Here is a 15,018-nt window from a genome sequence, read left to right on the forward strand (position 1 = left end):
CTTTTTCTCCCCACAGCATACTGAAGCAGCTGCTTGGCTTATTAACATTTCAGAGCAAGCAGGAGGAGAAGGAGGCGGTGAAAATAAACCTTATTTCCACTATCGGCACACTGAGGAGGGCGGTGAAGCGTACGCGCGCTATATATAAGTCCACCTGTGATGCACCAGCAGCTGGTGTGGATGAAGCAGAGTGTGTGACAGCAGAGGAGCAGGTCGACTCGGAAAAACACAATCTGTCTGCCTCGCCGCTCCCACAGTCTGCCCTTGTTTATGCTTTGGTGCTCACTGTCAGTCAGGCCCGTCTCTGCCTCGCTGCGAGCGCAGACGGGAAACACAGCGGGTCTCGGAAATCAATAAAAGATTTCAAAACTTTTTCGGTTTCTGAGCCACAGGGAGGCGCAAAGGCTATCTGAATCTGCATGTCTCATCTCGGTATATTTTTGTTCCTGCTGATCCAAGACTGCTGTGATTAAAGCACATCCAGCTCTACTGATGCTCCACGCCAATCCCCAAATCTGACCAGAACAATGTGTGCGGTCGCTAATACGATGACAACAAAGTCGGTGAATAATTAGCACTCCCGAAAACAGCAAATAAACACAAACATCAGCTAAATCGTGCAATCTGTCATTCTACAAGGCAGTTTTCTTCTTTCTTGCAGCACCAACAAAACCTCATCCCAGGTCCTTCCTCATGTAATCGATACTTATTAGAATCATTATCATCATCATTGTCAATCTTAAGTAAAACACCTTACTCACGATATTGTTTCTCCAAGGAATGTGATTAAAAAGTGCTTTTCCAAACGTATGTGTGCTTCCATTGACTTAGTTTTTCTTGTACTGTGATCGAGTTCAGATATTCAAAGTTTAAGATCTTGTGTTGTGATGTCAGCTCCTGTGAGAGTCTTGACACAGTTGTTAGCATTCAGATGCCTTCACCAGAAGACGCAGCTCATTCTATAAAGCCTGTCGTCATTCAGGTGAAGCTTCAACAGACAGCAGCAATGCACTTTCTCCGAACTACACCCAAGTGAAGCAGATCGCAGAGCTGAAGCGGAAAGAGGCAGTGAAGGGCCGAACAGCAACAATCTCTCTTCAGTCATAATGTTTCCATCTTTCCTCCTCATCCTCCTTGTGTTGAGATCCTCAACAGCGTGTCGACAGAGACTGCCCGGCAACAGGGTGATGAAGCTATTTTGGGAAGTGAGACTGCTCCTGAGTCTTCACTCCAGAGATTTGTGACATTCCTCAGCAAAACGCTGTCACACACACACATCCACGCACAACGGTAATGGAGTTAAACTAGCCTAATCTGATTGAGTCTGGAATTCATGTTTCTGTGTCAACACGCTGCCGTGCAGTCGTTTGGCTTTTTTTCAGTCCGACTTGTCCTTAAACATCGATCCACCTTCCCAAAGATTGTTTGGTTGCAAAGTTCTAGCAAATTATTTGAAAAATAAAATTTTTTGCCTGGTTTGAGGAAAAAAGGGATGTTTTTCTTTACTTTAGTCAAAGCTATTTAACATTATATTTACTGCATTAAGGCATTTAAAGATTAGAAAGCTCTTTAAAGCTTAGAAAGCAATACAATGTGACAACTGGACACGAGCAAAGAAACAAGTTCAGAGCATCTGTTGTCCTCTTTGTGATGAATGATGTGCACGACCCCCCAACAACTAAAGAATAAGAACGACTCTGTGACAGCCAATGTCGCAGCAATACAGCAGGTCTGAGCTGCAGCTTGAAGGCTTGATGAAATTTAATTAAAGGCAAATCATCTCGATTCCATTTATGATTTCTGAAGCCTCCCACCTGCTCGGTAACAACACTGAGCTGCTCGTTCGAGACTGAAAACTCTCCTCTTCGCTGTCTGAACAACCGGTCCCCCAGCAGCCGGCGCCACGTGACGGGCGTAGCTGGAAATGTGCTGTCTGATCGGATGCGCTGCCAGTTCAAAGGGCGAGAGAGGACAGAAAAGCCACGTTAGATCTGCAGCGTCACGTACAGAGCCGCCCGCGTGTTGTTTGTCTTGGACGCTGAGAAGTACGCTCAGATTTTGAGAAGATATTATTAGATGCAGGCACAAAGTCAACAGGGCTTTTTTGGATTCTCAGTGAAATCCTCGTCTCTGGCAGACTGGTGGTCTTCCAGCGGGGACAGCAGACGAGTCCTGGCTACACAAAGCGGTCATTACTATCTGGCCAAGCTTTAAAAATAGCCAGAAACTCCAGCGAAAACAAAATCTGATTATAAACCAAACCTTTGGCTTAAAATCTGCATCCTGACCTCAGAGAGAGGGACGCGACCGTCGTGTGACCCTGTTTGACTGCTCAGCTGACAGCAATACAGCTGTCCTAATGGACCACAGACTGTTAATGTGTTTAGGGGTTTTTCCCTCAGCGTTAAATTGATAACATAATCTGTCCCATATGGTGGATGCCTTAATCCAAAACTCTCCTCCATCTCTAGTTTTAGTCAAATTCCCCCCCTTGCACCACATTCAGAGCCTTTTCCTGCTCACTGATACATCACATGTGGACGTTCACTCTTATCTCGGATTATCTACTGTCTTTTTGTGCACATTTTCATGCAGCCTTTTCAGCTCTGGTGGTCTGGTCTGTGAATTCTTACCACTTCAGGGAGCAGCTTGGTGGCCAGGTCGTGGATGGCCTTGCCCAGAATGCACAGGGAGGACAGGATGAAAATCACGCCCAGGATAACACAGGCTCTGCAGACAAAGGGAAAGAGAAGCAATCAACAGTTTGATACTCATTAGCAGTCAAGACTGTGTTGCAGAAAGCCGGCAGGAACCACCTGCTGGCTTTTAGCACCAGCAAGAGTCACCAAAGAGGAAACGACAACAAGCCTGTGAAGCCGAGGTTTCTTCTTTTGGCTTATTCCTTCCAGGCAGTCGACCCTGATAACCCGGATTGCTAATGAAAGTGGTACACAACTGCCTTCTGCAGGGTCAAATCATTTTTAAAATACTGAGGTCAGCGCCTTGTCTTTGTGAGCATGTTAGCATGTCGCTTACATTAGCGTTTCCCAGCCTCACAGAGCTGCTAGCACGGCTAAAACCACATTTTCCTGCGAGCTGCCAACACCGCCGAATGACAGATAACTGTGTTACGCTGATGAGCAGAGCGAAGGCTTGTTTGGAAGCGTCAGATGTCCTTTAAAAACCTTCAGCCAATTAACAAAGTCTGGAGGGAGACAACAAGCAACTGGAGCATATGCCCTCGTCATGCATGGCTACCGGAGTGTGTTCAATTCTGAAGGCTGCTCTCGAGTCACACTTGGTGTCCTGGGTTTTGACCGGATGGGGTAACCAAGGCAACACCCAACATCCCTCTCGGAAGTACACAGCAGGACACTCCCCCCCATCACACACACCGTGGGAGCGCTGGGTCCCTTCTAACAGGCCCCCTGTTGTTTCTCACTAACGGTGTAAAACTGACAGCAGCGTCTCAGTCTCACCTCTGCTACAGTCACGTGACTGAAGACGTTTCTGCTTCAAAAAGGCTCTGTGTTTCATTTGAGAGTGAAACTCCGTAATTCGTCTCGTCTTGACATCTCAGCCTTGTTACCTTGGCAACCGCTCTGTACACGGGCATCGCTATTCAGCCACATCTCCTCCATCAAACACAGACGGATCAAAAAATTAAGAAGAATGATACTGATTCTCTGGTTGTGCGTCAGTAGTCGCCTCGCTCAGTCTGCTGGAAGCCACAAGCAGTAAAACAAACAAACAAACAAACAAACGGTGCTACGCTTTAAGTGCCGACAAATAATCAGCACATGCAGTATATATATACACATACACACACACACACACACACACTAATGCATCCGTGTGTAGGGGTGTTTTAGTAGCTTGCAGGTGATTCTCACTATATCAGCGTGTTAACAGTGTGCGTGTGTGTGTGCATGTGTGTGATCCAAGAGGAAGCCTGATCTCTCCATGAAGCCAATTACTGGCTGAGCAGCTTCCTGAACCCTGTCCGAATTCTCCAATTAGCTGATGAAATGACATGTGGATGTTTTGTTGTGAAGATTCAACGCTCTTGTATATCTTTCAAATGTACAGCTGATCTCGAGCCAGCTGCTGTACAATACAGTTTGTTCATTTTAAGGATCCTGGATCACAGTCTCTCTCTTACAAACTACATCTGAATGGATAAGCAATAAAACAGGCTACACCCTCTCTCACATCAGCACTCTCAGGGGTTTTACTGGTGCAGTCATTGGTCTGGTGTGACCAGCAGCACTCAGTGGTTGATGTTTAACATGCTGGAAATTGCTCCGTAACTGCTGTTCCCTCAAAGCTCATGGATCAACACAGCAGATCTAGTTTTATTCATGTTTCTTAAGGAGGAAAGTCACATTTCTGGTTGAAATACAGTGTTAGCTAATGTTTAAAAAGCTGTTTTTCAGCTCTCTGTCATACACATTTTTCTCCTTGCTTTCAGTTTTTATGCTAAGCTAGGCTAATACCTTTGGCTCCAGCTCTGTACTGAATGGACAGACATGAGAGAGCTAAGAGAGGACAGTGAAAGACTGTCCTGTGTGTCAAACTATTCTCTTAACAGTTGGTGTAGTCTGCTCACGTTACAGCCTGCTCAGGGATCCAAACAGCTCTGAATGTTTTTATGCTCTTCAGGAAATGCTGCTAACCAACCGCTAACAGATAATTGGATCGATAGTTGATAGTTAATGTGTTTTCCGTCTGTGTTTCTGTCTCATCTCCAGAGGACAAGATCTCATCTATCGTCCCTCCACCAATTAGCAGTCGTTCCTCTGTGTGTGTGTGTGTGTGTGTGTGTGTGTGTGTGTGTGTGTGTGTGTGTGTGTGCATGCATGTTGAGACTGACAGATTCGCTGTATGAATCTACCAGATGCTCTGACAGTACAGGCAGAGACAGTGACAATTTTCCCTCATCTGATTCATCCAGTAACAGATGCTTTTGTTTTGCTTGAATTTCATTTGTTGTCGCCTGCACACTGCCATCACAGTGACCATTCAACAGACTCTGAAAAGCCCACCTGACCTAGACACACACACACACACACACACACACACACACACACACACCATTCTCAGCCAGGTACAGATAAACGTGAGGCGCTTGCCGGTGATCGGTCCCAGTGGGCCGAGGCTGACAAAGCTGAAGAGATCTGCTGTTTGACACACATCCCCACAGGACAAGGCAGACCACACACACACACACACACACACACACACGAGACACTGTGGACACATTGAAATGGATTTCATCACATTTCTGAGTTTGTTTGGTCTGAGTGGAATTAAACCCTTAACAACACGCTGCAGCAAACAACTGCAGGGGGTCTTATAATAAGACTTTAAGACAAAGAAATGACAGAAACAACAACATTTCTATTGATTACAAAATACCAAAAATTATAAATGGGCAGTAAATAAAGAACACCAGGAAATCCAATTCTATGATAACCATAAATATCTCAAAGCTTGGTTCACTTTTTGGTGATAAATTATATATCTTTGGTTTTAGTGCGCATAGTCTTTGGTCTTAATTTTTAATTGCTAATACATATTTATGCAAGCTATCATTATCATTCCCTATTTAGCATATAGCTGTTTTAACGCCTTGAATGATTTAAAACTTCTCAGACACCCAAAGCTGACAGTGACGTACATGTGGATTTGAAACCAGGTCAGGTTTGATGTGTGTGACAGGCGATTGTGCTTACATGTATTCGCGGTGTGCGGAGTGGACAGCCGCGGCGTTGCTGTACCGCCACAGTACGATGACCGAGGACAAGACATCCAGCGTGGCATCAAACTGCAGAATGAAAAGAAAACGCACTCTGACACTCGCTTCACGTGTTACAGTGTTAGCCATCGTAGCTTTAGTGGAGGCTTTACAGGCGACTTACAGCAAATCCAAAAGCCGAGGCGCTGTGGCGCATGATGGAAACAGCTAGAAAGAAAACAGAGGGAGAGAGAGAGAGAGTGAGGCTCTGAACAACAAGCAACACAATCTTCTTCAAGTGTTTGTGGTCAGTGATATTTATGCACAACATATTCACAGAGGAAGAAAAGTCAGCGTGTCATTCGTTTCATCTTTGATCGTCCAGTGTGCAGTCACAGACGTGAATTATTCTGCTTATGTCACATAAATGTTTGGACCAAGTCTCCTGCTGAAGTGCTGTTCCCATACTCAGTCACATGCAGCAGCCTGCTCACTGGTGATGTGCTACAGCTCCCCTTACAGACATTAAAACATGAAGATGAAAGTCTTTTCTGCAGAACACTGACAGCATGATGAACATTTCCCGCCACTGTCTGTGCACATGAACAAATAAAGGCGGACTGCTGCCAAATAAAAATATCACTCTGGAGGATCCCTCCTTGAGTGGGTCCTTTCCTGCCTAACCATACTCGTGGTTGCTTTGCATATGTCCACAGGTGCATTTTTATGAGGAATTGCTTGTCTTCTGTTTATTAGTTGCGCACCAACCTGCCAAACATGATCAGCAGCATTTTGCCGACTGAAGAAATCTAGTTATCAGCGCGCGATGTGCCTGTTTTGGCCTTATGACAGAGAGCTGAAAACGAACATTGAGCCAGAACTGCTGTGTGCAACCAATCCGCCTGCAATGGGAGGGAATGAGGAGAGAAGGAAGGAGAGACAAAGGAGAGAAAGATGCAGATAGATAGAGGGGAGGAATCCTCTCCTCTCCTCCTTGGTTTATTTTTAGCGAGACTCACTGGGGGCCTGCAACTCGCCTCAGCCCTGCATGCAGAAACACAGCACTGTGCGAGATCTCTTTCTCTGTCGCTCATTTTATTTTGCTGCAAGACTACCAAAATGAGTTCCTCCTTCGTCTACTCCCCCTTTTCCCCCCTTTCTCTCCTCCTACGGCCCCGCAAGCTCCCTCTTTCTTCACCCTCTCTATCGCTGCCTTTATTGTTTCATCTACATTCAGGTGCTCTCTCTGGGCCGAAGGTGCAATCATCCTCTTCCCCAGACCAAAATAAAAGCAGGAGTGAAAGCTGCCTTCACGTGCTTCTGCAAACACGTAACACACATTTGGACCACCCTTGAATACAGATGAGTAGGTGGGATTTTTTTATGATTCCAGAGATCTGCAGAGATGCAGCATTGGGAGCAGCATCAAACACTGAATGGAAAAATTATCTAGAAAAGGACTTTTGGTCAATTTCACAAAGAGTCACTTACAAATCCCGACAAACTGTTTGATTTGGAAAATGCAGTCAGACCACAGCCACCTGTTTCGATACAGGGATCCATCTCACAGGACAGATTACTTCTGGCAAAAGGAGTTTGTGTAATATCTGATGCTGATGGCTTCGAAACAAGGCGACAGGAGCAGAATCCTGCACATCATCCTCCCTCTAAGCTTTAGTATGCAGCTCAAGTTCATGTTCGCCAGCAAAATATTCAACAAATTCAGCTGTTAAAGGTGTAGGCTCAAATGAAAACAATATTTTTACTGGTCCCAGAGTCCATTAAAGCAGGATTAGACTGGCACAGATTTACCCTGATGATGCAGACTGCTGGGACAAATGCTCCCAACTGGGAATTACTGTTAAAGGTGGACAAATATGCTGAAATGTCAATCTTCCATCCATCTTTTCCTCAATTAAATATATTCAAAAAAGACATTGGTGTTTGTTTGGTTTTTGCTTTATGGTGATGTTCAGATATTTCCTGGTTTTTCTGAAACGAGTGACACTTCTGTACACTGTATGTGTGCAATGAAAACCATGTGATCAAACCATGTGCGACACGCTTACCCTCTTCTTTAAACATACGGTAGATTAGTAGATCTCAGTGTGGAGGGACTGTGTAGACACTGAAGTGTCACACGTCCACCAGGGCTGACATAACAAGGAGAAAGAAACAGGCGGCTTCTTCTGTTTACATGTGGAGGTCTTGTGGGGGCACGTATGCATGAGCTCCAAAAACACATGGCAGAGCTTCTGCATTTCATTCTAAAACCATCTGCTCCGTCATTCTTCAGATAGCTGAAAAAACTTGAATCATTGTCATCACCGCCATGAATTTTGCTATTTTATCTGATGGAAACCTCACAGATTTCCCCCTATAACACCGTGAGCTGGTGGTCCACATCCAGAAACGTACGCTCCTCCTCCCTCGTCGCCTCTTTCCTTCCTTTGTCTCCTCGTTTCTCCCTCATTAGGAGCAGAAGTTAGAAAAAACTGTGTGTAAATGAACGTGGGGCGGCACCGCTGAGCCCAGCGATGGCTAATTGGCTCCCAGGAAAGCTGGGTGGGTGTCAGCAGGGACGGAGCTCCAGCATCACACACACACACACACACACACACACACACACACACACACACACACACACACACACACACACACCTACACACACACACACACACACACACACACACACACACACACACAAGGTGTCTCATCTCTCTTTCTTCCCCCTCCTCCCCCCTTGTCACATCACAGAGAAGCAGGAGAGCAGAAGATAAAACACCATCCAAGCTCTGCCGGTTTATTGGCTGTTGCTGGAGCTGCATCATGCATATCGGCGAAACGCTTTGTTGTCACGGTTGTTTTTCCAGTTGCTGGACTGATGATGTTTGTCTCACCGTGCTGTTGCAGCAATGCACGCGCCTTGTTGTTAATGCAGACGCGAGGGGCCCGATGACATTTTCATTCATTCGCTCAGCTCCGTTCTACTCGGCGACTGAAAACACGAGCTGGAGGTGAAACTCTGAGTCGCCTGGAGACAAACTGACGATGAATCTGCTCCTGTTGATCTGATGAGTTTCGAGTCAGATTGAGCACCACTGGCTCTGTCCAAATCTTAAAAATCGGCCTACCAGCACCTCTAAAACTCACAGATTAATATTATGGCTTAAGCATAAAAACAACAAGCTATGTGCTGTAATGTGGGAGTTATGAGCTGAGACAGGCGCTAAGCTAATTGCCTGCTGGCTCTGGCTTTGCATTTACCCTCCAGCATCAATCTTCTCGTCTAACTCCTGGCAACAAAATGTCGAACTTCTCCTTTAACTGAATTGGAGCCAGTTGAGTGAGGAATCAGTGTCGGTCCTTAACTGATGTTTTTAGTTTAATATCTTATTCTTTCTCTGTGGACAAACTGGCACCAGCCAATGGGAGTCACTCACATTTCAGACTGGACTAAAACCTAAATGTCAAATCAAGTTAATCGTTATTTCAACAGCCCAGTGTGACAAATCACACTTTGCCTCAAGAGGTTTTGTAGCTCAGTGTGTAAAAAGTGAAATCTCCACTCTGACGCCCTGACGCCCATCATACCCTCATATGCCTCGCATGCTGTTAGACTTAAAGCTGCACCTGCTCGCCCGTAACAAGATTCACACACACTCACAGATACGTAGGAGTGTTTGTCGATATGAGGGGCTGACGGGGAACGGCAGCAGGTGACCACACTGACACCCTGCAGGGCGCCGACAGAGCGGCTCTGCATCCCCTAGACCCAGTTTACAAATATCATACCATGCCTTAGTTGTATTAATCCTCCTCTACCTCACCTGGTTCCTTTTCTCCATCTCCAGCTCTTAAACTATCATGGAAGTACGATAAGAACTGAAGAGTAAGATAAACTCCTCTTCCCAAAACTGCAGCCCCCTGTGAGAGGAGGGTGAGACAGAGTGAGAGGGAGGGCAGTGTTTAAAAAAGGAGCGATCAGATGAACTTCATCAGGCAAAGGAGGGGTGACACCGAGCAGAAACAAGCGCCAATTAGTGATGAGGGAAGGAAGTGGACAAATGAAAGAAAAAGGGGATCTTTGCTGTAGTATGTTGAATTTAAACCTGGTTAGCTTAGCTTATTAAACACTAGCGAGGCTGGCTCTCTACACCTACCAGCTCCTCTAAACCTCACTGTTTTTATGGATCAGCTTTCTGGTGAAGATATGCAGTGTTGTGCCTGAAGGTTTTCCTTGAACGATAGTTCATGAACTGGTTCATATTTTGGGTGAACGTGACCTGAACATACTGTATTACTGCCTGATGAACATTACTGTGAACTCGTTCATTCTGGTGTCTGTGAACGGCACGCTCTCTCAGTTTAACTTCGTTCAATAGGGTGCCAGATTTCTCAAGAGCCTTCCAGGCGAAAACCCGGCTAAAACACACCGGAAACAGGCCTTAATATGTAGCGGAAAAAATCTGGCAACACCAGCCACCAGTGTCGCACCGCCACATGTGTCATGAAAACAAAAAGCATGAAGGCATGAAGGAGGCCACAGTGTGACGCTGACAGCTAGTTTCACACAGTTTGCACATTAAAAATGTTCTTATTTGCAGTGAGACTCACCACTGAGGACTTACTTTACATTCAAAACACACTGACTTCTTTCTAAAGAGCCGGTGACAGTTTCATAGATGATGAGTGAACACACAACTGGTGCAGTGGAGTGTTGCACCAGTGTCAAACAGACAGGAGGCTACAGGTACAGAAGGCAGGAGGCTTGATTATCAGCTGCAGTCACATCAAATCTGAAGGACCGACTGAACACAGAAAAAATGCGAGTCAATCCAGAAATCATTCTGTTGTGAGATTAGAAAATGGTGCGATATTGTCTTGTGTTACTGCACTATCATTTGTTTTCTTATCTGCCAAAATGAAAGCAGACGTGCCATGAATGTTGTTTGCAACATTTTTTCACCACAGCACAAAGCATCAGCAGCTGAACCACCAGCGTGGGAGTGGATCCTCCAGTTTGCAATGAATAAACGTCGTTCAGAGTGGAGCGCATTGAAGGCATGGCTTAAAGAAACTGAACAGACGATAAAGAAGGAAGCTGTGAGACAGGCCTGTCCTGTGCTGCTTCCCTACCGCAGCTTCCTTATCAGAACAGGAAGTGGGCAAAGAGTTTGGAAAAAAAAAAAAAAGAACTCAGGAAGAGGGTCTGATTTTCTCAAACAAGATGTCCACGTCGCTCCGACAAATTGGCTGCTTGATTAATTTTGCCCCAAGTGGTCAAGTTGCGCCACGCGGCAGAGATTAATTATTGATTAATTATTGAGCGGCTGGGTGTTCTTGAGTCCAATTTGTTCTTCTCCAGAGAGCGTCAGAATCCAAATAAAACAATCATTCATGTGTAACGACAGCGGCCCGGTGTGACTGCGGGTCAGACTACTGTTTACTGGAATCGTGGCTGCTACGTCGGCCTCAATCATCGCCTCCTCTGCTCGTTTCTGCAGCTGATTTGCAAGCGGCGCCGTGTTTCATTGACAAACGAGAGCGGGCAAGAGGTGACAAGCGATGTGGAAAACACGGCTAATGAGGAAGCCATTGCACGAAAACATATTGCTCTGAAAAACATTAGAACCAAACTCATGAAGAAAACTAACATGCTATCCGTCCTCAGCGTCACAGGAAGCGCTCATATCTCTTCACATCTGTTGAGGTGATCAGCCACACTGCAGCAAAGCTTGTCCTCTTTACTTATGCATCTGTCAAGCACTAATCTGCATTTACTGCAGAGGGGGAGGAAGTGCGAGCTGAATCTCGCTGTGTGTGCGAGGAGTCAGATCTCTGAGACGAGACTAACAGAGTCTGTGATGTGTCTGTCATCAAAAATCATCATCTCAAGCTTGTTTTTTGAAGATCGTCTTTATGTTTCTACGTCTGACAGACATCTAAATAAGCTGCTGGATGGGCCTCCTCATAAAAACTCTTATATCACCTGAGTTAGATGCACAAATAATTCCTATCTCAAGTAATACTCAAAGAGAGACACATGCAGAGAAATGACAAAGAAGCGGAGAGACTGTGGGCGTCTGAGAGACAGTCAGTAATAAGCTCTGCCTCTTCTCAATCTCAAAACCAAGACCTGAGTCATTGTATCTGTGCAGGGGTCTCGTCCTTGACGCGCTGAGGTTTGACGGAAAGAGAGACCAGATCGCTCAGGTCAAAGACAGGCACTCCTCTGAACGACATAAAACTCGAGGAACAGCAGCGAGGCTAAGGGTCCAATTCACACTCTTGACAGCAAAAATCTTCACTGTTGTTTTCTTATCTGAGAGAGAAACTGTCGTTTGAAGCGAAAAGCGGTGGGAGGCGAGAGGTTTTGGGGAGGACTGAAACAGGAACTCGGCATGAAGTGTCTGTCGAAGGAGCGGGTTCACATCAATTGCTTGTCCTTCATGTTGTCTGCTGGCAAGTACTGTTGTTAAATCAAGCTGTCGGGTGTCATGTTGATCAGCAGGATGTCATGGTAATTAACAAACCTGTCCTTCAACTGGCGCACCAAGCGACAGGCATCAGGATTTCTTTGGATTTGGTTTTGCGTAGATGTCTTTTGTAGAAATGCGGAAAGCATCACGTCCTGCGACCCTGAGGATTCATCAAAGGAAACATGGAAAGGAGAGTTACTCACTGAAAGCGACGATGGCCAGGATGATGGTGACCGCGATGGACACCCAGGACACCCACAGAGCTTTCTTGCGGTAACTCTGTGCTTCGTGCGGCTTCAGACGCATGCTGCTTTCCAGAAGACCTGCAGACAAGAGCGCAGGGCACAGTCACCCAAAATTATTGTTCAGGGGATCACTGAAATCAGTAGGATTCATCCTCTGGGGAACATGACTGTCTGTACAACATTTCATGGAAATCCATCCATTTCAGTCTGGAACAAAGTGTTTTGACTGACAAACCAACAGTCCAGCAGTTATTCCGATGAAACCAAGAGAGAAGTTTGTCTTCTTGGTGGAACGGCTAACAAATCACAGCATCTGAAACGTGACTAGGGCCAGACAAAACACTGTCTTTTCTCAGGGGTCATCGGCCGATAAAGCCCCTAGTTTCATCTTTGAAGAGCAACTCAGCACTAAATCTACTTTTTTGGTTAGTACATTTCATTTCCAGTCACTTTATTGCACTATCAACTGATCCTGCTCTCCTTTCATAGTGTTCATTCAAGTTATTTTCTTTCCCCCAGCCATGAAACACTCAGTCTGTCCTCTGGACTCTGTGAGAAACCTGTGACGTAGCCGTAGTTGAATCATGTCTTTCACACCTTCCAAGCCGCTACTTTCAGTCTTTCTCATTATTCTATCATCATGATCTCGAGAGGCTTAAATGTTCTTGAGTTCTCCTTTCAAAAGAACGCTGAGTTTCCTTTTCTTTTTGTCAGAATTACAGTAAGGGCAGATTGTTCAAGTACACTCTGAACCAAACCTCCGTTAGTGTCTGAATAACAATCAGGGCTGGGTAGGTTCTTTAAAAATGCATGACAGTGATGAGTCGCCTGATCAAAACCCATCAAAGATCCCTACATTCACAGATAAGAGGCCAAATAATAGAATGCATCTTTACGACAGCTTAATATCTGATTACAAGGGAGTGTACAGGCACAGGGAAAAAAAATACTGCTGTGCCACGCTTAAGATGTGGGACACCTGCTACTGTTTAAATGGCTGCCTGTGGTCCCCGAAGGCAATCCACTCATTAATTCACAAAACCTGTAACCACAGTAACCTCAGTATTTTTCTGTCATGTCTGACAGAAGGATGACATGCCTGCTCTGTAGTCCCTGTCTACCTCGCTCTGTAAATAATTCACCATATTGATCGCAGCATTATGGAGTCAGTCATCAGTCAGATCAGCTCTTTCGCCCACAAAGTCATTCTTATTTTTGCGCAGATTGGAACAGTTGGGGGCAAACTATAGGAAATAGAAGAGCAGTGTTTCTCAGTACAGCTGAATGAAAACAAGTGTGGAGAGATTTCCAGGACATGTACAGTAGAACATGCACCGGGCCACTCTGCAAGGCATTACGCACAACGTGCGCTCTGGCGACGGGGCATCCGGTGAATCCGAAACTTTCAACATATTTCACACCGCCTACCTCGGTCCTCTATGCTGTCAGTTATCTTCATCTCCTGGTCCATTTTGAAACCCTCTCCCTGACTTTCTGCGCTGGGCTGCTGCTGCTGCTGGGAGTCCGCCGGCTCGCACTGCCCGTTCACCGCCGTGGGGTCCACTACCACAACCGGGTCCGGGGCGGCGGTGGAGTCTGGCGGTGCGGAGTCCGTCATCTTCTCGGAGGGTTGCGGTTCCAGTGAGGCACTCCAAAAATGTCACACCTGGACGAGAAGTGCGGGCTTTCGACTTGGGAGAGACCCAGAGACAGAGAGGGAGGGAAAGAGGGAGGGAGACTCCTCGCAGGGCTGCAGGTCCAGCTGCGCCAAAGTACAGCCTGTAAGGTGAAACAATACCGGAAATTAGAGACAGGACTTCAAAACAAACGCCGATTTGTCGCCTGAAAAAATAATGCCAAGATGTGTGTGTAGTTCAAGCAGACAATAGATTTGAGACTTTGAATGAATGAGTGAAAAAAATATATATATATATTATACTATATTTCCCAGAGAAATCCACTTTTAACTCTTCTACATTAATTTGACAGCTACATACGCTAAAATAAGCTAAATGTCAGATTAAATTCCTCATTCAAAACAGAACTTATGAAATAGCTACCATGCATTGTCATAGATAAGATCCAGTGTGCTAATAATAATCATAATCCACTATTACATCAGCTGTCCGAACATTGTGAGCTCGTGGTCACAGCAGACAACTTAAGGCTGCAGAAAAAAGTCTTGTATTTATGAAATTGAGCAAAGGTGTGTTTTATTGCTCATGCATTCAAGTATTTAACTGTAGGAGTACATAATATGGCTTAAAGTAATATTCTGAATGCAGGACGTTCACGCTGAATTAATTTGAATGTGTTCTCAGGCAAAGTAAAAAAGAAATACTTCTTTCATCACTAATTAAAGTTGCTAAGTTAAAGTGTGCATAGTTGCCTTAAAGAAACACGCTCGGTATTTATTTTGAAGGTGGTAACCGGTACTAGTATGTGTGTATGCTGACAAACTGGACGCGCAGTATGGACCTCAGTGTAAAAGCAAACATTCACATCAGGCTGCGATTCGCGACGTCGTGGAAAAGCCACACCTGGACTCTAATTA

At 45.4% G+C, this 15,018-nt stretch overlaps 1 protein-coding gene across 1 annotated transcript in view; it reads right to left on the minus strand.

Moving 5' to 3' along the window:
- LOC139328017 (transmembrane protein 163a-like) overlaps nucleotides 1-15,018 on the minus strand; it is a 37,363-nt gene that overhangs the window by 3,103 nt on the left and 19,242 nt on the right. Inside the window, 6 exon segments of the mRNA XM_070958131.1 lie at nucleotides 2,634-2,730; nucleotides 5,736-5,827; nucleotides 5,922-5,965; nucleotides 12,423-12,542; nucleotides 13,893-14,087; nucleotides 14,090-14,243. Of these exon segments, the coding sequence (XP_070814232.1) occupies nucleotides 2,634-2,730; nucleotides 5,736-5,827; nucleotides 5,922-5,965; nucleotides 12,423-12,542; nucleotides 13,893-14,087; nucleotides 14,090-14,243 (702 nt within the window).

The sequence above is a fragment of the Chaetodon trifascialis genome, chromosome 24, assembly GCF_039877785.1.
Source record: "Chaetodon trifascialis isolate fChaTrf1 chromosome 24, fChaTrf1.hap1, whole genome shotgun sequence".
In the NCBI taxonomy this organism is placed as follows: Eukaryota; Metazoa; Chordata; class Actinopteri; order Chaetodontiformes; family Chaetodontidae; genus Chaetodon; species Chaetodon trifascialis.